The sequence below is a fragment of the Ambystoma mexicanum genome, chromosome 3p (assembly GCF_040938575.1).
Source record: "Ambystoma mexicanum isolate Mex_15411 chromosome 3p, UKY_AmexF1_1, whole genome shotgun sequence".
In the NCBI taxonomy this organism is placed as follows: Eukaryota; Metazoa; Chordata; class Amphibia; order Caudata; family Ambystomatidae; genus Ambystoma; species Ambystoma mexicanum.
Window position 1 is genome coordinate 220,282,865 of NC_090925.1, and position 24,926 is coordinate 220,307,790.

The window sequence follows — 24,926 nt, forward strand, 5'->3', positions numbered from 1 at the left end:
CTCTTGGAGCAGTGCAATGCCCACCCTTTTCCTGCTAAGGAAGGATTTCACCCGGTTCCTTTGCATGTATGTTCCCAGGCCTCAAACATTCCAGGTCATCTCTCTGATTTCACTAGCCATTTCAGTGTGGAGTTCCCTTCCCACCTGCCCCCCGATCTTTAGCCGCCCTTCCCAAGTCCCCACTGTTTCATCCCTGAGGTAGCCCCGGGCCCTAGCGTGTAGGGTCGCATTCACACATTTTCCAACACATACCTAGCGTTCTAACCGTCACAACTTCCAAACCAAACTAAAACTAACAAACTGCACTCAGCTGCCACTCTCCAACTGTGGCGCTCGAGCGCCCCCGCATCTGCTTGGCCCATCCGGGCTTTGGCGTGCGGGCTGTGGTGCATCAGCAACTGGCTGACGCTCGCCAGTCTTGGGGGTGCGTTTGCTCGGTCTACTCAAAGGTTCAGGTTTGCTCCCGCCATTTACTAATGCAAGGTGTCTTATTGCTCCGCGTCACTTGCTCTCGTATTTATTGTTGGCTGGTCCCATCTTCCCCCCATTCCGCTCGTGGACCACCCATTGTTCACGTGTTTGCCTCCTGTCATTCGTCCAGGTTGTTGTGTTCCAGCCACATTGTGGCTGCCTCCGGCGTCTCCAGGAAAACGGCCCGTCCTTTATAGAGCACCTTGAGCCTGGCTGGATACATTAGCATGTACTCGAGGTTCAGTTTCCTTAATTTGGACTTGATTGGCACAAATGAATTGGTTGGGGTATGGCTTTGGTCGTGCACGCACTGCAGGCTCGTGTTGCTGGTGTCCCTCTGTAGGTTCTTTCGATCTGTCCGGTGCCTGTTTCAGGTGTGCTCTCGTGTTTTGCTCACCGGATCATGGTCCTGGATTCCAGGGACTCCACCCTGTCCTACAGTGTCACTTCGTTATGCTCCCCTGGCGCTTAGTCGTCTGCTCAGGCATCTTTAGGGCCGGATGCCCACTTTGCTGGTTTTAGCGTGCAGTGGTGAGGCGGATCTCAGTGCTTTGTGCTGTCGTGTTATGGCCACTTTGTGCCACCTGGGCTTGTTGCCATCAGTGACTGCATTAGGTTTATGATGGATGCAGTCTGCGTGTGTTGTCGCTCTCTAACTTGTGCAGCCTTGCGTGTGGGGGTCCCTCAGAGACATTCAGGGCTCACTTCCTTGGCTTACTCTGTGACTGTGTTTCGTGTCCCAGGCCTGATTCTATGGAGGTGCGGCTCTCATGTGTAAGGCAGGGTGTACCCGGAGCTCAGGGTGTGAATCCTCAGTTGTTACTCTTCCCCCTTAGCTGATATTGTAGTGTTTGAGTTACGTGCGTGCAGGCTCACATGCTCATCTCGCCTCCGTCTTTGTCCTCAGGTTCAGTTTGGGCACTTATTGCCTTCTTCTGAAGCGTCGGGCCCGTTGCTTGCTCTGCCTATGCTTGGTTATGATGGGCTGCCTTTGCGTCTGGGCCCCAGCTGATGTGTTATGCAGGGGTGTTGCGGTCGGCCGTTGTGAGCTGCGCCCTGCAGAGCCCCATTGCAGGGACTTTGGGGTGGTCCCGGTTTTGTCACTTGCCAGTGTCTTTGGCACCTGTTGTATGTGCAGTCTCAAGCCTGCAAGCTTCGGGTGCTCGCCTCATATTGTGGTGCATGGCTGCCTCTCTCCTCGCTGTCAGATCCACTTGTGGGCAATGTTGCATTTTAGGTGCGGGGGTCTTGTGCATTTCTTGCCATCTCCAGTGCGTCATGTGGAGTTCACTCTCCACCTCCTTGGCAGAGCGCGCTCCTCCGCTCCCCCCACACAGTGGCTCCTGATTCGGCGCCTCTGTTGCACTGGGTTTCCCTCGCCCTGTTCGCCGCCTCCTTCGTCTCGTGGCTGCAGCGTGGTACAGCACGCCAGGGCCACAGTCCGCAAGCTGTCCAGTGTTCTAATGTGTGTTGAGTGCTCCTCGCCTCCCAGTTCAGGCGGGTCATAGCACTCAGGCTCCCCCCTCGCCTCCCGCAACTGCCTCCGTCAGTCGTCTTCTTCGGGCCCGCTTTTCAATTGCGGCTCATTGCTTCCGCCATCTTGGGATCAGGCGCGAAGGGCACCCCAGGTCCCTCGTCGCAACGCTTAAGCCTCCAGGGCCGGCCGCGCTCAGGTCTCAGCTGTTTTCCTACCCGTTTGTTCCTGTCAGCTCGGCTCCTTCATCTACTGCACAGTAGCTTCCGCAGTACACGCGCGCCAATGCAGGACCGGGTCCTCGCCGACCTCTCCTCACGCTGCGCGCACACTGCAGGATTCAGTTCTCTTTGTCCCAGACCTCTGTTACACACCTCCGACGTTCTCCCTTGGCCCGGTAGGGCAGCGCTTCCAAGGCAGTAGTGTTATGCAGGGCTCCGAACGAGCAAAGAGGTAGACCAATGGACTGCTGCCCCTCCCCCTCTTCAGTCCCAACCGACAGCTCCGTCCGCCATTTTCTCGCTGCAGGGCGTGATTCCTTTGCGCTTCGTTTTCTCACTTGGTGGGCTCTGATTTTCGCCGGGATTGCGTTCGGGAGCAGCAGGACCTGTTCCTACACTTGGGGGTATTCTTATTTCGTCAACATTTCAGGTCGATCACTTCTTGACAGGATCTGATGCAGGATTGTGGCGGGAGCTCTGGTGAAGGATCGCTTCACACCATGGACCCAAGCAACGCCCCTCCACGTGAAAAATTCTTTATAAGCACTTGGTCTCCAACATAAATCTTGGACATATATGCAGCCCCTCCCCTCTGCACTTGCAGGTTCCGAACACTCACAAGGCAGAGTAGGTTTGTCTCCTCTCCCTGTTATTCTAATTATACGATTTACTATTAACTCAATTATTTATCTTTGTTGTAAATCATTGTCTACCATTCCCTGTCCCCACTCTGTTGCCCTGTGGGTGCTTTGAAACAGTTTTGCTAATTGTATAAGCAGCGCCTAACAAATGACCAATAAATAAACAATAAGTACATCTTTGGTGCTGGCAATAATTCACTCAGATTGGTTACTGGGCCGTCCTCTTCTGTGTTCTTTGACCCCTCCCTCCGATGCTTGACTTGATTTGCAATGAAAGAAACACTGGTATTCATACATGTTAAATAATCAGGCATTTCATTACCTATAGCCTGCGCTATACTCTGGGCATCATTCCTGACTCTAGATGGGGGCGTAAGAGGTGTCCTAATGCAACACCTTGTCAGTAACTCATGGGGCGTAAGATGATGGTCTGAATCAGGCTGCTTTTGAAGGGCATATAAGGCTAGGGGTAGGCAGTATAGCCATCCATTTTTCAAAGTTAATCTGATCTTCTCCAGCATGGGGTCTGGCATGGATGCTCATGAATATTCCCCGTCGTCAGGCTGGGAATCCTCGGTAAAGAAAAAATCAGTTTTGTTTCTGATCTGTCTTTCTTAGTAGTAACCAATCACTGGTCTCTGGGTCATACTGCCCCCAGCCAATGACTGCGCTCTCCCTAAGCCCCGCCCCTGGCAGCCATCCTCCGATTTTTACCGCACGTTCAAGTGTTGGGAGTCCTCGTGCTATAGCTCTGGAGCTTTTACTGCGTTTTGCAATTTTTTCAAAGAGTTTACTCTTATTTTTTTCAGTCAATCGAGCCTCAAGCTCCACCGATTCCACTTCCGATCAACGGGGACCCGTTTCGGAATTTTCTACGCCCAACAAGGGCAAATTTTCGTTGACTTTTCACTTCTTGTAGGATTCCGGAACATCTTTGAGGCCTACCCCACGTGGTCATGACCCAGGACAAAGGAGACACGACGCCTGTTGGATCCAAGCTGTTTAGGATCTGCCCTGGATGTGGATTACAGAATGTCTTCAAGGAAGATGAGCACTCCCGGTGCCTCTACTGCCTTTACGACGACAAATCGCACGTGGAAAAGGACTGTGCGTTCTGTAAGAACATGTCCGTCCGGACACAATGAAGGATCGTCGTACTCGACTCACCAACTGGCTGGAGCGAAAGAGCCCAGCAGCAGGTTAGAAGAAAAAGTCTGAGCGGTCTTCTAAGATCTTTGAGGGCGCTCCGGCGACAGGGGCCCAACAAAAGGCTAAGCACTGTGAGTCTGCTGGCACCGGGAGCGCTGTTGGTTCAGGCTCCTCGGCTGCCAGGCAGGGCGCAATGTCATCAACGCCATCATCCACGAGCCAATGCTCTGGCTTGGTGAAAAGGAAGTCTGAGAACCCGGGTATGCTTCGGGAGAAGCCCCGGTCGATCCCGACGGAGACAGCCAAGGGGGAGCGAGGCAGTGACCCTTCCCCATGGTGATGGCCTCGAAGGTCGTGAAGGCCCAGATTCACCCGGCTAAGGCCTCGATTGAGGGAGTCGTGGCGGCCCTGGCGCAGTCTGCGGAGGCTACCCCAGTGGTGACGACCTCCGGGCCTAGAGTTTCCCTGTAACCCAGGAGGGAAACATCTTTCCAGCCTATCGAGAAGACCCCCGTGAAACCTTGGGATGAGAAAGAGGGGGGGACGGTAGCCCTAACCGACAAAGATACCACCTCTGAGGATGAGCTGGCAGGCGTCAAAAAGATCCTAGACAAGAGGTTCGAAGAGGCCAGAGCCAATGGGAGGGATCCCGACGAGGGGGGCGTAGAGAGCAACGGTGGGGCCGACGAGGAACCGCAAACGGTTGAGGAAGTTGAGGAACCCACACCCCAGCCTTCGCTCCCGTCACAACCGATGCCACAAGACAATTCAGGAGCAATCTTGATAGCTTTGCAGACCCTGTGTACAGAGATAAGGACAAGGTTGCCCTTACCACCAGTGGACGATCCAGCGGCACCTGGACCGTCGGGGAGCCCACCGAACAAGCGAAGGCGAGTCCATCCTCCACCTCCCTTCCAGCCTTTACCCCCATCCCCTCCTCCTAGGGACGAGACAGGGACAGAGATGGCGACGACAGGGACGGACGATGACGGTGGTGACGACGGGACGGATCTCCCATCACCCCCTGCCCAGACCCCTCCCCCCGACGAAATTAGATCCTTTCACGCCATGATCGCCAGGGCATTGGAGCTGTTCCAGCTATGCCTCGAGCAGAAGAAGGAAGGATTTCTCTACCAATGACGGGAGGCCAAGAGGAAGACCGTCCTCTCAGTCCCCTTACTGGACGACATCTGGGACGAAGGACTGTCCCTTCTGAAGAGCCCGTCCATGACCCCGGCGAAAAGGGACCGGTACGAGAAGAAGTACCGGGTCCCAGACTCCGCTCCTATGTGCCTCAGGGCACAGCCGTCCCCGGATTTGGTGGTCTCTGTGGCGGCCAAGAAAAAATCAGCAGGTGCAATGGCATCAACTTCCACTTCCCCACCGGACACCGAGGGGAAGAAGCTGGATGCCATGGGATGACGGGTCATCTCGTCGGCAGCGACGACCATCAAGGTGGCCAATGCCCTCGCAATCGTGGCGCGCTGCGACAGGAAGCTGTGGTTCAAGATCGCTCCCATCCTGGACTTCCTCCCAGATGACAAGAGGGCAGAAGCCCTTGAAATCCTGCAGGAAGGTGAGGTGGGGTCGGACCATGCCATCACGGTGGCCAGGGACATCGCCAACACCGGCTTTCACCATATGGGTAACAGCTTTTGCCTTTGCTGGCGCGGTTGGCTCAGGGCCACTGATTTCCGTCAGGATGTGCAGACCAGGGTACTGGGCATGCCCTTCGGGAACAACCTGTTTGGCAAGGCAGTGGACGAGTCACTGCAGGCCATCAAGGCGGACTCGGAGACGGCCTGGGCCCTGGGTTCTCTCCATCTTTCGGACCTCCGGAGGCAAGTCTCAAGGTGCCTCCAAAGGATTCGGCGGCAGTGCCTCATAGTACCGCCAGGCAGCCAGCTTCTCGACGCAGGAAGCTTACAGAGGCCGCAACAAGACAGGAGGACATCGTCATTGTCGCCAAGGAGACCAAGGTGGCAAGACCTCAGCGAAACAAGACTGAACTGGACTTGATGTCGGGCCCCCACCTGGGCACCCCGGTGGGAGGCCGGCTGGCGAATTTCATCAGCGTGTGGGAGTCCCTCTCCACCGACCATTGGGTGCTGGACGCCCTGGCCAACAGGCACTCCCTGGAGTTCCAAAGAAAGTGTCCCTGTTTCCCACCTGTGGCCAGGAAGGAAAACCACATGCCACAGCTGCTTCTGGAGGTAGGAGCAATGCTGAGAAAGGGTGCGATAGAACTCGTTCCAAAGAGGCTCCGGAGCATACTCTCGGTACTTCCTTGTCCGAAAGAAGACCAGAGGCTGGCAGCCCATCCTAGACCTTCGCCGCCTCAACAAATACATCAAGTCCCAGAAGTTCCGGATGGTCATCCTTCAGCACGTGCTGGGACAATTGGAGGAAGGTGACTTCCTGTCGTCGCTGGACTTGGAGGACGTGTACTTCCACATCCCCATACGAAAAGGACATTGAAAGTTCCTACGGTTCATGGTCCAAGGGCGGCACTACCAGTTCAAGGCCCTGCCCTTCGGGTTGAAGTCAGCGCCAAGGGTCTTCATCAAGTGCCTAGCACCGGTGGCGGCACTGCTGCGCCTGCAGGGATCTGCATATACCCCTATCTGGACGATTGGCTCATCCGAGCAGAGTCAAGAGAACTCGCCGTCGATCACACAGCAAAGACCGCACCTGCTCTCGGAACTGGGATTATGGATCAACTTCGCAAAGTCCCACTTGGTACCGTCACAGGACGGCCTGTTCCTGGGAGCCAAACTCGACACAGTGGCAAGGTTAGCTTCACCGTCGGAGGAGAGGACGAAAGCCATCTGGGCAAGGTACAACGCTGTTGACGATGGAAGTGGCCAGGGTGAGGTCCATCAAGTCCCTGCTCGGCATGATGTCATTGTGCATCAACCTTGTGTGTCTGTGCAGGTTGTGGATGCGGCCATTGCAGGAGTTCCTTGACGCCCGTTGGATGCAATCGACGGGCAGCTTCAAAAACAAGATCTCCCTCAACAAGACTTTCCACCAAGCGAGCCGGTGGTGGGGCAACCGCGCGCATCTAGCGGCGGGTATGGACTATCAGACCCCGGCACATCAGGAAACGGTGACGACGGACGTCACCCTGGAAGGATGGGGAGCGCACACCGGAGATCTCCATGCAAGAGGCTTTTGGCTCCCAGAGGAGAGGTCACTACACATCAATGTCCTGGAGCTCCGAGCCGTGTTCTGGGCCCTCAGGTCGTTCCTCCCATCCCTCAAGGACAAGGTGGTGAGGGTCTTCACCAACAACACCACCACGATGTTCTACATCCGGAAACAGGGGGGCAACAGATCCCCAGCTCTAGGAAGTGCAGGATCTGTGGCACTGGGCCGTTGCCCACCGGATGTTCCTGGTACCCTTCCATCTGGCAGGAATAAAGAACACCATCACCAACTCACTCAGCAGGGAGCTGTGCTCTTGCCACGAGTGGGAGCTTTGACAGGATCAAGTGGATCTCCTGTTCTGACGTTGGGTCAATCCCCAGATCGATCTATTTGCGACGACGACGAACACCAAGTGCAGGAGGTTCGCCAGCAGGTTTCCTCAGCCAGAGAGCATGGGCAACGCGTTCTCATTCCCCTGGGACAGCCTGTTCCTGTATGCATTCCCGCAGCTGCTGTTGCGACACATCAGTCAACTCAGGCGGTCCCGGTGCAGGATGATCCTCATCGCACTGGCATGGTCGAGGCAGATCTGGTTCCTGGACCTTCTGGACATGTCAGCGTCCCCCCCCAGTCAAACTGCCGACGGAAGCAGATCTTCTGGCCAGGGAAGGGGGCGCCATCCTCCATCATGACCCGGGATCGCTGAACTGGCTCCTACAGCACTAAAGTTCGGAGGGTACTATATCCCGGCGGACAGCAAGGAGGTGCTTGCAAAGGCCAGGGCATCCTCTACTCTTAAGTGCTATGGACACAAATGGAAGAAGTTCTCTGTCTGGTGCTGTGCACAGAAGATCAACCCTCTGCGGATTACGGCCCCTCAAGTGCTGCCGTACTTGCTGTCACTGGCCAAGGCGGGGCTGGCGCACGCCTCCACAAAATCCATCTGGCGGGGATCTCCCGCTACACCAGAACTCCGGGACGGTCATCTCTGTGGTCTCATCTCCTGGTGAAGGAGTTCATGAAAGGACTGTTCCGCTCGTTCCTGCCGGTGAAGGCTCCGGCTCCGGCGTGGGAGCTCAACGTGGTGCTGACCAGGCTCATGGGCCGCCATTCGAGCCTCTGCATTCGGCACAGTTGAAGTTCCTATCGTGGAAGGCAGCGTTTCTTGTGGCCATCACCTCTGTACGACGAGTAGGAGAGATCCAGGCCCTCTCCTGTAAACCTCCATATCTGACATTCCACGAGACGAAGGTAGTGCTGAGGACGCACCCCTCCTTCATGCCCAAGGTGCGGCCAGACTTCCATTTTAACGTGCACTTAGTGTTACCTGTTTTCTTCCTGTCGCCTTTGTCGCCGGCTTAGAGGACTTTGCACTCGCTGAAGTTCTACGTGGACTGCACAAATAGTTTTCGGTAGACATCAAAATTGTTTGTGAACTTTGGACCAGTGAACCAAGGGAAGGTCCTCTCGAAGGCTTCCATTTCCCGATGGCTCTCCGGCTGCGTCATGCACTATAACCGGTTTGCAAACCAACCTTTGCCCGGCAGTCTGAGAGCCCATTCAACCAGAGCGATTGCTGCTACTATGGTGTTCCTGTCTGGTGTGCCCCTGCTGGACACAACTTCACGAGATTCTACTGCATCGACCAGGATTCCATGGAGGAGTCCAGAGTCGGCCAGACAGTGCTGCGTAACCTGTTCGCTTGAAGGTGAGCCTGGTGAGGAGGTAAGAGATGCTTAATGTTGAGCCTTGCCAGCTCCCGTGGTTATGCATGTGTGTACTGCTATGTATTCTTGTATTCATGAGCATGTGAATCCATGCCAGACCCCATGCTGGAGAAGGAACAAGTTACTTACCTGTAACTGTTGTTCTCCAGCATGGGTCTGGTATGGATTCACATGCTAACCCTCCCTCCAACCCCTTTGCGGCTCTTCTCTTGGTCCTACTGCCACTTTACGTGCTACCAAATCTGAAGATGGCTGCCAGAGGAGGGGCTTAGGTAGAGGGCAGTTGTTGGCTGTCGGCAGTATGACCCAGAGACCTGTGATTGTTTTTTTTATTTAAAAAAATGTTTATTCTTGGTTTAACTGTTCATTGCTCATTGCAGTTTTTACAAGATTGGTGTCATCTTTAGGTATCTGACCTAGCTTCTTATCTTTAAAGCCTCATTGATTGTGGTCCTTGTTTTTTAGGTTTGTTCTTATTCCAGTGAGTTCACGATAAATGTATCAAGATGTAGACTATTGAAAAAGTTTACAACTGCAATGACCCCTTTTGTTGTTTTGCCATACATCAAGTGGTCCCACCAGTGTTGCTCTTCTAAAATCATTGCATTTTTGAACAAGTGACCCATGTTGGTTTCTCTATTTTGTGTTGTACCTTTGCATGTTAAAAGTAGATGTCATAGGATTTCCACGTTTTCCTCGCCTTTACAGAACCGACATTTGTTTTTAGTTGATCTTCCTCGTATTGCCAGTATCTCGTTGGTTTTCAAGAGATTTAAACGGATTCTCAGGAAAGTTGTTCGTGTTCCTTTATCCGGAAATTTTTTCAAGTAGTCAGTTGTCTCTTTGACTTTTTGTGAGTTCGGTGGAAGATGTTGGGTGCGTTTGTTTTTCGCTGCGCCCTCTAAGGTTTGGATCAGATTTTTTGTCTCGATTTTGTTTTGTTTCAGCTTTTCTTCTAGTTCACTTTCTGAGCTTCCTATTTCTGTAAGGAGGTCGTTATTTTTCTTTGCCCATGCTGTCAGCATCTTGTTTCATTTATTTTCCATTTCCTCTCTGATTAGTTCGAAAGTTTTGAAGTTAGAGGTTTTGATTTTCCAGTACAGCATCAAGCCATTTAGTGTGACTGTCGCTTTCAGGGAGACCAGCGTAATTTCTCTTCTTATTGACGCGATTGGTGTGGATTGCGGTAGATTTAATGTTCTTTTCCAAAGGAAACTTTCCAATCTTGACCAGATGGTATCTGGTATCTCAGGCATCGCTTTTGTGCCGTATATAATGGCCGGAATTGCTTTCGACTTGTAAAAGTTGATTGCAGCTTGTATCGAGAACCTGCCATATTTTCTGTCCACTTTCTTTGTTTGTGCCGTCACCAGTTTTTCCTGCATTTGGGTTTCTCGTCTGCTGCAGTTGATGGTTACTCCTAAGTATGTAAAAGAAGTGACTTTCTCCACCTTTTGTCCTACAATTGACCATCTTGCTCTTTCCTTTGGTTTGTGATGTTTTTCCAAGATTAAGATTTTCGTTTTTTGGATATTCATTTCCAGATTATTTACCTTTACGTATTCCTGTAGCCCATCTAGTCGACGTTGGAGACCTATTACCGTGTGTTTGAGTATTATTACATCATCTGCACACAATAGGCGACTTATTTTGTCATTTCCTAGTTGTGGAGGGAAAATCCTTCAGTTGGTCTCATGGTGCCCAATGTCGCCCGTTTAGGTGGTGTACAGTGCGGGAGGCAATGGGCAACCTTGCTTGACTCCTCTTGCAGTTTTGATTTCTTTCGATAGCTGGCCCGTGCCACTGAGCCGCACTCGCATAGTGGTCTCTGAGTAAAGACTTTTGATTGGGGCTAGAATTGTGTTTGGACAGTTCCATGTTCTCAGTTTGTACCAGAGTCTGTCTCTGTTTACTCAGTCAAACGCTTGGCTTAAGTCCACAAATGCCAGGAATATTCTCGGTCCCTCGTCCAGGATTTTAGCCTTCATAGCACTTAGTGCGAAGATGTTTGCTAGTGTCCCCGAATTTTTGACGAAACCTGACTGGAAAGGGTCTCGACATTCCGAGGATGTTGCCCAAAGTCGGAAGCTATCCAACAGGAAGGATCCAAACAACTTGCCCAGCACATCTAGGAGTGCTATGGGGCAGCAGGCTTAGTTTTTCTTATAGATGGGGACTACATTGGCTGATGTGCAGGAAGGTGGTAGGCTTTTTTCGAACTGATACATGTATCGAAGATGTCCATGATTAATGGGGCCCAAGTCTCTCTGTTCCTTTTCAGATCTTGGTTAGTGATCCCATCCGGACCCGGAGTACGTGAAGATTTTAGTTTTTTAATTTTGTCTTCGATGGAAACTGTATCGTAATCCAGTTCCCATGTTGTAGTCATCTCTGGCTTTTTGTACTAGGTGTCTGTTTCTAGTTTAAAGAAAAGTTTTGAAAAGAGATCGATCCATTTATGTTCTCCTATATTGTTGAACAACGTATCTTACGTAAGTTGGTTTGTCGAATCGATCATGGCCCAGAAATCTTTTGTTTTTTTCCACTGAGACATTTTAACATTGCTTTCGAGTCCTCTTGGTAGAGCATATGTCTGTTATGTTTCAGCCAAGATTTATAGATTATTTTTGCCGTATTTGCTGTTGTAATGTTTTGTTTGGTTGGTCCTTTCTTGGCTATTCTAATTGCATGTCTCATGACCTTTCTTTTTTCCATCAGCTGCTCATTCCTGAAATATAGACAGGTTTTAACTTGAATGGTGTTCTTCTTACTTACTTGCAGGTATGAATTTAATAATGGTCTGTAGTCCAGTTTTCCCAGGGCCAATTTTGATGTTAGCTCCCCTTTAGCTCGATGATAGTTGGCGGTGACATTTGCTATAGCTGTATTCGTCAGTTTTAAGCTCTTGCCTTGTTGGGACGGTTCTATTTGGTGATCCATGAAGTGGGGTACGGGAGTTGGTGGTATCTCCCAACCAGTTTGTAGTATGTTATGATCACTTTTCGAGGTTCTTCTGACCTCTAAGTTTGTGGTTAATGCTAATATTGATCTTGAGGCATAGATATGATCTATGTTGGCTCTCAAACCATTTAGTTCCCAGGTCGAGATCTCCTGGTTTTCTTTTGATCTTGTAGTTTGGATGTTATGCAAGTCTCGAGATAATAAAAGCCGGTCATTGGTGATTAGGAGAAAGACAGTTCAGAAACAAAACTGAAACAGATTTTTTCTTTACCGAGGATTCCCAGCTTGACGACGGGGAATATTCATGAGCATGTGAATCCACGCCAGACCCATGCTGGAGAACAACAGTTACAGGTAAGTAACTTATTCCTTGGCTATCCTTTCTTTTAGTAGGCTGTTGAGTCTCTCACAAAGCCTGTTTGCTTGTGGATGATAAGCAGAATAAAACATATGTTTTATATGTAATAGAAGTCCTATTTGTTCAAATAGCTCATTGACAAAATGTGGCCCATTATCGGACCTCAATACTTTGCACACATCCCATCTTGGAAATACTTCACGCACTAGAATCTTTGCTGCGCAAGTGGCATCAGCTGGTGTACAAGGACTGGCTTCGACACACCTAGAAAAGGGACACACCACCACTAATAGATACCTGTATACATTACATGTCTGCAGCATATCGTAATCGATATGTAAATATTAAAACTGACCATTTGGTTGAGGTATTACTCCTCTGATTGTTCTCAGTGTATGCCCAGCTATAAACCTCTGACACACGATGCAATTCACAATGAATTGTGCAACGTGTTCCAATAGATTGGGAACAAATCAGTCTTCTGCAGTGGTGGCAGCAAGACTTTCTCGGGTTATATGCGCGGGGTTATTCAGGTGCTCAAGTGCGACTTTCCGTAATGCCGCTGCTATCACTGGCTTTCCTGTCTCCATAATTCACCCGTGGGGGAATAAAGAACAACCCCTATGTTTCCATAGCTCCTGCTCTTCTTGTGGGGCTCTACCCTGAATCTCTATTAGTTGTGTAATGGACAGCATATTAAATCCTTCTCGTACTAGCATACTTCTATTCAATACTTCTTTGACATTCTGAGTATCGAAACTTGACATTTCTGAAGAATACGCAACCCTTTTGGTTTCTATGTCTGCAGCTTTGTTTACGCGAGAGAAAGTCTGTTTGTTTAGTTTGCGCTGCGCATTTTACAACCCTATGGCTACTGGGAGTTGTAGTGCCTTAATACGCCTGTGTTGCGTGGAGATAACCCCTCCTTTTCCAGCGTGACAGCCCTGGGTGCATGTTTGACATCACATAGGCAGAGTCACTGTACACCATCACTTTCTGACCTTCGTGATTCTCACGCGCAACAGTAAGCGCTACCAATTCGTCTGCCTGCACTGAAAAATTGATTTCACCATTTAATCTGTGTCTTACAAATACAGATCCTGAATGCCTCTCCCCACTAGTTTGGTCAATGTTTGAAGAACCATCAATAAAGAGAATCTCCCCTCCAGCTAAAGCATTTTCTTTTATCCGGGGTATAGCATCATTAAATTCCACATAATTTGGGCAGTCATGCACATGATCTCCTTCTTCTACAGGTTTAGCTACAAACGTGGCTGGGTTCACTATTTTACACCTTACTATTATTTTAATGGCTGGATTAGAGATAATCACCTCGTATGCAGATGCTCTTTGTGAGACCCATGTACCTTTGGGTTTATCTATAATAGCAAATAAGGCGTGCTCCACCTGTACAGTCATGGAACAGCCCATGGTAATACTTGTGGACTTCTTAATTGCAAATGCACCAGCAGTCAAAGATTGTTCGCATGGAAAATGTCCTCTCATAACTAGGTCTAAACTCCCACTGTAATACGCCAAAGGTTTATACCATAGGGTTGTTCTTTGTGCTAGTATGGCTGTCATTACTGACCCATTGGTGTGTGAAAACAAATAAAATTCTTTGCTATAATTGGGAATTCCTAAAGCTGGAGCTGTACAGATTGCTCTTTTTAATTCTTCAAATCCTTCCTCCATTTCTTCAGTCCATTCTATTGTTTCCTTGCCAACTTGTGCTTTCTTAAGTGCTTGCAAAAGCGGGTTTGTGTATGTGCTATAATCGAACACCCTCAGGCCCTGCGATAATTGCATAAACCCAGAAATTGCTGTGTTTGCCTCACTGTATATGGCTTTGGTGTTTTCATGATAGCCTCGGCTCTTTCAGGTGTCATTTTCTTTCCTTCATGTCAAATTAACTGACCTATGTACAACACCTCTTCCTGGCAATATTGCAATTTCTCCTTTTCTACCTTGTATCCCTTGTCTGCCAATACAGTCATCAACTGAACAGAGTCTTGGCTACATTCATCCTCTGTTTCACTACAGATTAGTATGTCATCTACGTACTGAATTACTGAACTCTTGAGTTCAGCGTTACATATATCCATCTGTAGGACCCTGTTAAAGATTCACAGGGACCCACAGTACCCTTGAGGTAAAGGAATATGTTTTAGTCTCTTTTGTCTGAACATAAAGGAAGTAAGGTCTTGTGAGTCTTTGTACAATGGGATCGAAAGAAACACATTTTTCAACTCGATCACCGTGAAGTATTTAGCTTCAACTGGCATGCTACACAATATTATCGCAGGATTCAGAACTAATGGAAACTCTGCTTCTACAATCTGATTAACAGGGCGCATGTCCTGGATAAATCTCCATGACCCTCCTTTAGATTTCTTGATCGGATACACTGCATCGGGTATTCCGATGGCACTAGGATTCCCTGATTCATCAATGCTGAAATAGTTTTAAATATGCCTTCATCAGCCTCTTGAGACATAGGATACTGTTTTGCTTGGGGTAAAATTGCTTCTGCCTTAAGTTTTATTTTAACCTCTCCTATTCCCTTCGATGGGCCCGTAGTCCAAAGAACACTTGGCACTTTTTCTAGGTCTTAATGGACGAACGCTGGTTATTGGCGCATTAGTGCCATTCGCTGTGGAACTTCCCTTTTCTCAATTTCTATCCAATATGTAATGTTTATAAAGAATACTACCTCATCATTTATACATTCCTCTCTGAACATATCTTCATCTGTTATATCAGCCAATCTGTATCCCTCCTCAAGAGCTATCACTGTCCTCCATGCTCTGCCTTTGTCTTCTACTCCTTCAAACACTGCTATTTCACCTCGTATTATAGCTGCTTTCAATTCTATAGGAATAGTCTGCCCTTCTTCCTCACCCATAGGTATTTGTGGTCTAAATAAAAATTCATCAGGTATCCTCACAATCTTCCCTATTAATCCAGGTAGGTAATAAAATGCTCAGCCCATACATGAAGACTTCTGGATCTACAGGGACTCCTTGTAGAGCCACTTGCACTGTGAATGCCAGTATAAGCTCTCCCATGTTTAAATAGTGTATTCCTGGAGTGGAGCCCAGTATTCCTTGATCAGTGTATGAAATTGTGATGTTAAGTTTCTTCATTAAATCTCTACCCAGAATGTTAACTGACGTTTGTCCTGAATATAACAAGGGGACAGACAACTCACATTCCCCTACAGAAACAGGCATTTGTCAGTAAAAGGAACTAAATTCGTAGCTCCAGAGAACCCTTGAGCATTCATGGCAATACTCGACATTGGATATTTTCCCTCCCTTATACAAGAGCGAGTTGCCCCAGTGTCCACAAGAAAAGAAAAAGATTTGCCTCCTTTCGTCAAATCGACATTGGTTCCTCTTGGGGGTCTGGTGTTATGATAGTACTGAACACATCAAGTCACCCTTTGAGCTGTCCTATTGAGGGTACAAATTCATCCCTGTCCCTGTAACGGTTTTCCCTCCTACCACATTGACCCCCACTATTCTAGGTGTCATTATTTGCCCTGCATTCGCATTCTGTTCCCTTTTGCATAGGTGCTTGTTGCGATTGCTCTTGCGGTGGGTGCATTTGCACTGACCCCATATGCTGTGCCTGTTGTGCTTGCGGTGCCTGTGTCTGATAGGATGTGTAATCCTGGGCAAAGCCCTCTCGTGTTTGTGTACTGTATGGCGGTGGATAAGCTGTCCCCCCCTCTTAAAGGTTGTCCATTTTGTTGCACATTTCCTCGGCCTCTACAGCGCAATATGCCCTGTCATCACACAATTCCAACACATTGGGGGTTGCCCTCTGGCAAACCCATTATATCGTCCCTGAGTATTCGGACTCCCACCCTGGGCATTTTAGGTGCTCTGAAATCCACCTCTTTCTCTAAATCCTCCACCTCTACCTCGTGGCCAAAACCCATACCCACTTTGATCCATTGTGTGTACATTATTCACCTGTGCCACACCCGTTATTTGTTGCGTTCCTACTCTTCCTCCACTTGTCAATACTGCCCCTGACCATTTTTTCTGAACTAAAGTAGCTTCCTCAATCTTCCTATTCTCAGCTTTCTTTCTGTTCTTCTCTTGTAATAACCGACAATGATGCATGATAGTTAATTGTATTTCCGCCCACGGCTTCTCTTCCATTCCTACTTGTTTTTCATTTGTCTCTTTACTTGTTCTGGCACTCCCTGACGCATAATATGATACAATGGAGCCACTGTTTTTTCCCACGGTTCATGTGTTTCAAGCTGCCATCTCTCTTGAATATCCTGAATATAAGCATTAGGGTCCTCATCATCTTTTATTTTGCGTGTCATAATTGCACCCATATCGGACTTATCAGGATACTGTACCCTGAGAGCCCTCCAAACAACGGCCCTGCAATTATTAAATGACGCTCCATCATGCACTGTGTTTTGTGCTGTCACATTCACATATCCCACTCATCTCCAAATGTCATCAGCCCGCTCCCCAAGAATAGCTGCCAGTAGACCTTTTATGTCTCCTATGGCCAGTGCATTTCCCCCTGTCATTTTCTCTAATTCGTATATCCATTTCCCAGCCCCCAAAGTCAAACTAAGTAACTTACATTTTAAGTTATCCCTATCCATCTGGGGACATGGAATATATTGCTGTCTTGCCCCTCTCCCCCCTCCTCTAGCACGGGGAACTGTGAGAATCCCATCCCATAATCTGATCCCATTGTTCGTTTACCCAATGCTGTGGTAATCGTCCCTATTCGCCTTCGTGCTGGTAACAACTTTAACCTACTCACATAGGGTGGAGATTCTCCCACCACACTGCATGATCGACTTCTGGAAAATTTGGGATATGGTATACAATCTGGTGTTCTCTCCTTTGGGTGTTCCAGATCTGACCATCTTACCTCCTTATCCAAATGTTGACTTCCCAAGGGTACGCATGTACCCTCTCCTTCTATCTCATGACCTGACTCTCTTTCCTCGTCTGACATTGCTAGACACTAACTGGTGTGACTATCATCCTCCTCTTCTCTATCTAAATTGAATCTACTTAATGACAATGCTCTGCGTTCATCACTGAATATGTTTTCCTCCTCCTCCCGTGGTTTAGGTATCAGGGATAGTTTGCCGCTCCATGGAGTCCCATGCTCCATATTCTGCCTTATTTGCTGATATATTTTGTCAATTCTCTCTCCAATACTTTCTGCATCATATCTTTCTTCTTCCTGTGCCACTTTAAGTATTTCTTGACTCTTTTCTCTCATTGGGAGAACTTCGCTTATCGTGTCCCATTGTCCATGTATTTCATCACCCAGTCTTATTCGTTCCTTAAGAATGAGACTTGCATCAAGACCTCGCTGCCTTCTATTATGTTCTATTCTTTTTTCCACCTCCCTTTGCTCTCTCACGTCTCTCCTTGCCCGCTCTTCTTGCTTTCATTCTTCTCTTCTTATTCCTTCCCTTTTTTCTTCTCTGTAATCTTTTTTCCTTCACTTGCAGTCCCTCTTCTTCCTCTCTCTTTCTCTCCTATCCCTTTCTTCTATTTCTTTCTTTCTACTGTCGTACTTCCTTTGTTCATCTGCCCACTTTTCTTCTTGTTCTTCTCTACATGTCCTTGCTCATCCTCCCTCAACCATTCTTCTCATTCCCAATCCTTCTTTTCTTGCTCATCTTTGTCATTCTTTTGCCTAACCTCCTCGATATTCTTCCCATCTAACTTGAGTAATATCTGTCCTCCCATCCATTCCTTCTGTACAAGTGTTACCTCATCAGCCCTATCCTTTTCTCCTTTCCACTCTTAATTTCTCTGTCTATATCTGTTGATATATTCAATCTCTCGCTTCTTTCTTCTTTATCTCGTATGAACTTACAGACATCTTCGTTTCTTTTGCTCTCTTCTGGACTGTCATCGGTACTGTAAGATGGGGTTCCTACGTTGGGTTACTATACCCTGCCACTGCTTTTAAATCCTTTAACGGGTAAAATATTGTCTCCTCTGCATCTACGCTCTTAGTTTCAGGCAGAGTAAGAGGAGCCGAGGGCTCGATGCCCTCCCCTTTATGTTGGTTTAACATACACTCCTTCGGTCCAGTGGTGAGTCCTCTTTCTCCTCTTGATACATTTTCCAAAGTTCTAAAACTGCCAGTCTTTTCTCTAAATGATCCCCCTTGCGGCTAAGGCATGAACATTTTATCAGCTGTGCCCTTAACCCATTCTGTACTGCACTGATTGAGCTTGTGCGCATGTCGCGGTAATGTTTTGCAAAGGTGCATAAGAGGAGTATCAATTAATTGTCGATACTTACCAGATTGTCTACCTATCTCAAAGCCTATTGCTCAGCACATTAAATCTCAAAACAATAAATATGAGCAAGCACCATCAATCCGCCGCTCAATCCTCTTTTGTTTCAACAACCTATCTGTCTTCTGATTGGCGCCAATCGTTTACAACACTTAATCCCAAACAACATCACTTCCAACCTTCACAGCGTATTAGCTCTCGAAACTTCATACATCAAATAATACTCAAAATAATAACACAATACACTTTAATAACTCTTGTGATCACCTGCCCTTTTCCCTATAATCATTTATAGTAAGAGGTATTCATTCCTCGCCTCCACTTATATTACCCAGTACAACGTTGAAGACGCCACCTTACAAAGTCCTCACTGTGCGTATACTCTCTCTTAATATTCCAACTGGAATTTGAGAAGTCTTTTTCTATCTCCCTAGAAATAGGATTACCTAGGCGTTTCATTGTCCACACAAAATATCCCATTACCCAAAAATAACACAATCCCGACCCTTTATATTGCCATTTCCCTTAGTCTACTTACATCCGTTTAATGAACTCAAGGCCTTCGGTATCGACTCATCCTCCAATCCGACCACTTCACGCTTTGTCCGCGGAGAGCCCATGGAAAACGAGCAGGGATTTCTTCAAAGAGGGACCGGCCCACCTTCTCGGCTCTTCTTGCAAGTTTATTTCGTTTTGGCCGCTTTCCACAGGAAACTCCACGATCTTCTAGCTAATGGCGGAGAATGACCGAATATTCGAAACTCAAAAGTCAAGCTATTTTAGATCTGAAACCATCCGCACTGCTACCACATGAGCTTAATGCACTTGGAACGTGCATCTGTTACTGGATGGAAGTCCAAAAAACCAGACAAACTCAAGGAGATGGTAAGTTACTATTTTATTAACAACTATCTAAAACAGTGCGGTTACAACAAACATCAATGGCCATACGCTCAATCTCTCAGTGATTTCCACACTAAATACAATATCATACTTCATTATGCGTCAGAGTGACGTCATACTATGTGGCAATACTAAAAACCTATCTGGGGTTGGGATTGGTTAAGGGAAACATCTAGATATACAATCATATAGGAGCTAGGGTTGTTATTGGGGGATCTATGTCCTTTCATCGCCAGTCATTTTTACGACTGTCATTTTTACGAATACATTTTGCCAAAATATGTAATCGAAATTTTATTTTTGGGGGGTTCTCCCCCAAAATCCCAGTCCACCACCTATTTTTAACTATTCCTGACACCCCAAACCCGTTATCTGCTCTTTCCCACACCCTCATAATTTCGATGAATTATTTCGGCAAAGTGTTCTCGTAAAAGAAACTGTTGTAAAAATGACTGTTGATGGAACAACAGTATACCGCTATTGGCTTTCCTTTATCAGGTGGACAACTTATGCCTACCTCTTCAAACGTCATTTTAGAAAAATCAAATACACAGTGCTTTATTTGTCTCTCAAGCTATAAGGCCCTTCGTTATATGGACTAATACAATTGGTTGGCATGCTTATGCCATGTCTGGAACATTCGGTTCATTTAGCAGCACGTAAGCCAAGACCCAGGTGTAGGGAGATAGGACGTGAAGCTACCTCACCACCAAGTTATCCCAGCATCTTTCATCGCCCATGCCTTCTGCCATGAAATTGTCTTTGTACTTGGCCTTGCAGAGTATTCTCATCCTGGGAATGCACATGAGTGAGGGCACTCGCTATCGTGTCTGGAACAAGTTCAAACTCTATTTCCATTCTTGACTCACGTGTCATGCCCCAGGGTCGGCAATGGTCTCTCTGGAGGAGATGGAGACATATCGGGTTGGTGAAGGGGAATCTTTCCAAGATGGCGTCCCGGAGCTCCGTGAGCATTGTAGTGTATTTGTCTCACGCTGCTCTGACTCCGCCTCCTGGAACTCGGGAACAAAGTTATCTAAGCATGCAGCCAGTGGGCCGGCGCGTTGCTACTCCTCGTAGTGCTCACTTTGTAAGTGCGTTCCTTTCTTGTCCTATTGCCATTGACTATGTACTTGCTATGCCTCATCTAACTCTCTATCCCTCGCAGAGCCAAATCCCCCTTGCTTCGAGTCGGCGTCCCCGACCCGCGGATTGCATTTTTCGGTGTTTGCATCTCTCTTGCGAACGTATCCATGCTGCCGTTCACCCGGTACGTTCTTTTCCCCTCCAATCGCATTTATCCCTCTTTGGTCTGCCTCCTCTAACCCTCTGACCTCTGCTGCGTTACTCCCGCTCTGTTTCCTCAAGCAGACGTCGCAGAGCATTCCACTTCAGCACTCCACCCGGTACGTTATCCCCCTTTACCTGTATTTTCCCCTAATTTTCTCTGCCGCTTCTTACTTACCGACTCTTGCAGCACGACATCCTGCACTGTTCCAGCTCTGCTTTCCTTCATCAAACAAACGACCAGGAATACTTCTTTCTGACACTATGGCAGGATTCACCACTCCTTTTCTCTCATAAACAACAGCAGTTCTCTACATTCTTTCTCTCACATTCTGTTATCCCTCTAGTCAGATCACGCAGTTTATACCAACCCCAGTTCAACGTCAAGACGGCACAGAGGAAGAATCCAGGATAATTACTTCACCTAACACATTGTTATGTTCACTGCCCTGGAGGAATTCCTAATTGGTGCATTCTCATTGCAGCTCCAGACACAGAGCACCTGCACCAGCTCTCAGAGAGGAACGCCAAATCCCAGGGCTTGACCTTCTCAATGCCTAGAACCAGTCTGCAAGGGTTTTCTTCCCCACAGGGTTTCCCTGGAGGTCCTGTCGCCCCTAATTCAGTTCTTACGAAGAAGGGGAGGCAGAGCCGCTGGGGAGATTTTTCCTATCTTCTAGTTCCGGTTTCAGATCAAGGTTAGTGCTGGAGTTTTAGTACTTTACTGTGAGTGTGGGTTTGACATCACATGATAAAAGACTACGATTTAGTTCATTCTGCAAACTTTAAAATGCTTTAAATGAATTAAAACTTGCCATTCTTTGTGTTCTTTCTTGCACCTTAACGTGAGAGGATTCATCCTCGGCACACTCATTCTTCTTCAGAGTAGATAGCTGAACTCACATTTTTTGTTCTTGACTTCAGGCCAGGCAGCCTCTCCACGCAGCTCCACTAGCCTGGTATTCTACTGCGACACAGCTTTTAATTAATTCTCAATGATTCTTTGGCTTACTATTTCATAGGGCGGCTTTGCCTGCATTCTATTCGCTACTTATAGCTTGCATATACGATGACTTAATCTATCTTGTCTTTCAGCGTCTGTACATTCAATAAACTTCTGTTTTCTGCAGCACTTTGTTAACGTGTAATCTTTTTCATTTCCACTTTGATAGTCATTTGTCCTCTAGGATACATACATCATCTTCATTCAGTATCTTGGGATGTCGTGCACACTCTCATGATGTCATCAGTTCATCTTCTTAGCTCTTTCTCATATTTCTTCAGGGAGTTCCTCCTGTAGGCTGTCATCAACTCGAAGGTATATTCGGTATGGTTGTCTTAATGGATACCTTCTTCCATATGCTTGCTTTATTATTGGTACAGTAGCCGAAGTTAGACAGGGCATCGTTTCATGACTGCCAGTACAGGGGAGGGTGGGGGGGTAGGAGCTCCTGCGGATGTATACTTCTGCTCCTCTACACTTGTGTATTGTATGAGAAGCTGTTACATCACCATAAAATCCGTCAGGTTATGTCATGGTGCTGAATCTGTGCCTGACCCTGAGTGAGCCCTCATTTTGTGAATTGCTTCAGAAGCTGTACCATGTCTTTCATGTGCCCCTGTTTGGTGTGTCAAAACAAATATTACATAATAGCCCCCAGTTTATGATTGCATCAGAACCTGAACCCTATACCTAATGTAATGCAATGTAGAATGGCATTTTGGTGTCCTATTGGCACTAGGCATGACCCCCCTTTCACAGAAGAGCCCCCATTTTGCTTTGTGGGTTGCCTCATGCTTTCCGTAAAGATCTTTTTTCTGTCTCTTGTAGATCGTGCGAATGCAAAAGACACTGAAGGACAAAAGGTAAAGACCTAAAGGAAAGAAACATGCCTTGGTGTATATTGGATGTTGGGACGTGCGCGTGAGAAGCATATGGTTGTGTGCGGGCTGTGAACCCTAATAGTGAAGTTTTTTGCTCTCTATCTTTTTTCAGTTGAAATTGAGTTAAACCTAAAAGGTTATTGAGAAGGAAGAAAGGAAAACAACACTCTTGTGGAGATGCAAGGAGGAACATGAAGTGTGACCTCAACTGTGGTTACCATGACAACTTCTGGGATTGGCAGGTGGTGGATGTTTGAAGTCATGGTTTCCTCTTTCCATCCTTGTGTGCCTTCCATCTTTAAGGGAGCCCTTTTAATGCCTGTTTCACATCACCTCCTCTGAAATGAAGAAATAGTACAAAGAATTGCACAGTCTTTACCCGATGGCACATCATAACAAAGCTGTTTTTAGAGTTGAAGTAAACCCAAACTCTTACTGATTTCCAATCCATAGTAATTAAGAAGCTGACCCGTGATCCTGTAGTGGACTTTGGGGAAGTAACATCTTTCAGTCTTAAAAAATGTACAATCCCTTCTCTCAATCCAAAGTTTGGAGATGGCAGGCATTTTGGTGTACCATGAACTCATCATGCAAACACAAAAGTAACTTGGGGTGGACTGATCCAAGCCCTGAACTGGTGCAGCACCGTTGTCTATTTATAGCCGGATCAGTAACTGCATGAGCTGCGGAGCACTTTGACGAAGAGGTGAACACCGTTATGAAAGTTGTTTTAAATCGAAATTACATGTTTTCTTTCCATGCAATAAAAAAGTTGTTTTTTGCTCTCCACGACAAAACCCCTAAAAGGCCTCTTCTGTTTTGCTTTGAATATCTTATAACCGTAACTTGAACTACTGTCTGAGTACAGAGGTCAAAATGCATCATTGTGCGTCCCTGTTTTCCTTCCTAGTGTTTGTACACTTTGCAGTGAATTATACTGAACCACAAGCCCAGGTTCCCAACCTCACAACACCAGTAAGTTATTCTGCCTCCACACTTTCATTACTACCGATTTTATGGGAATAATGTTGTGCTCTTTATATTACTTGAGCAGCACAGAAGGATTTCTTCCTTAAGTGACCTTACTTCCTTTTTTGCTTTGCTTGCTAAAAACAACAAACTATTCCACGATTGGCCAATTATTATACCGTTTAGACCATGGGATTCGCCTCGCAAATTGCATTGTTTTGTCGCTGTCTGCTTTTGAAGACAGAATGTTCATAATACAGTCAATACCAGTAGTTGTTGAGTACACTTTGAACATTCTGATTGGCTGACAGGAGGACAATAAAAATATTTCAATTTTCTAGTAGCCTTCTGTATTTAGTCAATATAGAGAATGGTGGAGGGCTCCATCTTTCACAAGGAATCATGGCCATGCACCCAACTGGACGTCGCCACCATTGGCTCTTTCGAAACTATATCCTTCCACTTCCTGCCCTCCAACGAACACAGTCACTTTTCACCTCTCCAACAGACCACCCAAGCCCAAAACCTCCAACCTCAAAGACCATGGCCCTCATTACGAGTTGGCTGGTGAAGTATTAAAGGAATGGTCCGGTCAGAAAATATTATTGTCCCTATGGTTCGGCCATGTGGTTTTAACCATAATTCGATCGATCGTAAAAACATTTCGTATGCACCTTGCCCGAGTTTTCGTCTCTTGAACACAAGCAAAATCAGACAGAAGGGCGCGGCCATCTTGTGATAATCTTATCACTTCCTGCATCGCCCTGGGTGACCTGCGTTTGCGGCACTAAATCATATCCCCCGCCTCTGATCCTAACATCACTAGACGCGTACCGCCCATTTCACAATGCCAAAGCATGTCTCGTGTCAACATTCTCTGCGCCTCAGCTAATGACGTGTCGCCATGGAAACGGCAGGAAGCCTCTTTCCTTGACAAGTATAAACAGAGCGTTTCACAACACACAACAGCAGATTTTCTTTTCCATTACTCTCGCTGTATTTCTTTGAGTATTCTGTGACTCGTTTCTGTGCTCTGGTCAGCTACCTTCATTGCTTGTAGCCCGTGTGAACAGATACCAGTACGACTGCTATACATTATTTTTGTTCCTTTACCACACAATGGCAACAATAATGCCCTACCTGTACGAGCCTGAGTATTCCGAGGAGGAATTACTGGAAAGAGCAAGCTCTGTAGACGATGGGGATTTGGACAACAGTGGGGCGGACATCTCAACAGATGAAGAGCCTGGGCCTAGTTGCATGGACGGTGTTTCCACCTGGTGTACCTGCAATCGGTGCGCGCTAATGCCAACCGAGGTGGAGAAATGCTGCTGCCGAGAAAACTCTGGATGCTTGTCCTACATATCGCAAGGCGATCCACAGCCGCAATGCGTTACCGAGCTGCCAGACTTCACAGCAGT

At 47.3% G+C, this 24,926-nt stretch overlaps 1 protein-coding gene across 1 annotated transcript in view; it reads left to right on the forward strand.

The window, feature by feature from the left end:
- The window catches only part of TAPBPL (TAP binding protein like), a 180,597-nt gene extending 157,255 nt beyond the window's left edge, over positions 1-23,342 (forward strand). The window contains exons 7-8 of the mRNA XM_069650698.1: positions 22,484-22,518; positions 22,649-23,342. Coding sequence (XP_069506799.1) covers positions 22,484-22,518; positions 22,649-22,663 — 50 coding nt within the window. The 3' untranslated portion in view covers positions 22,664-23,342. The remainder of the gene's footprint in view (positions 1-22,483; positions 22,519-22,648) is intronic.
- Positions 23,343-24,926: the final 1,584 nt, after the last annotated feature.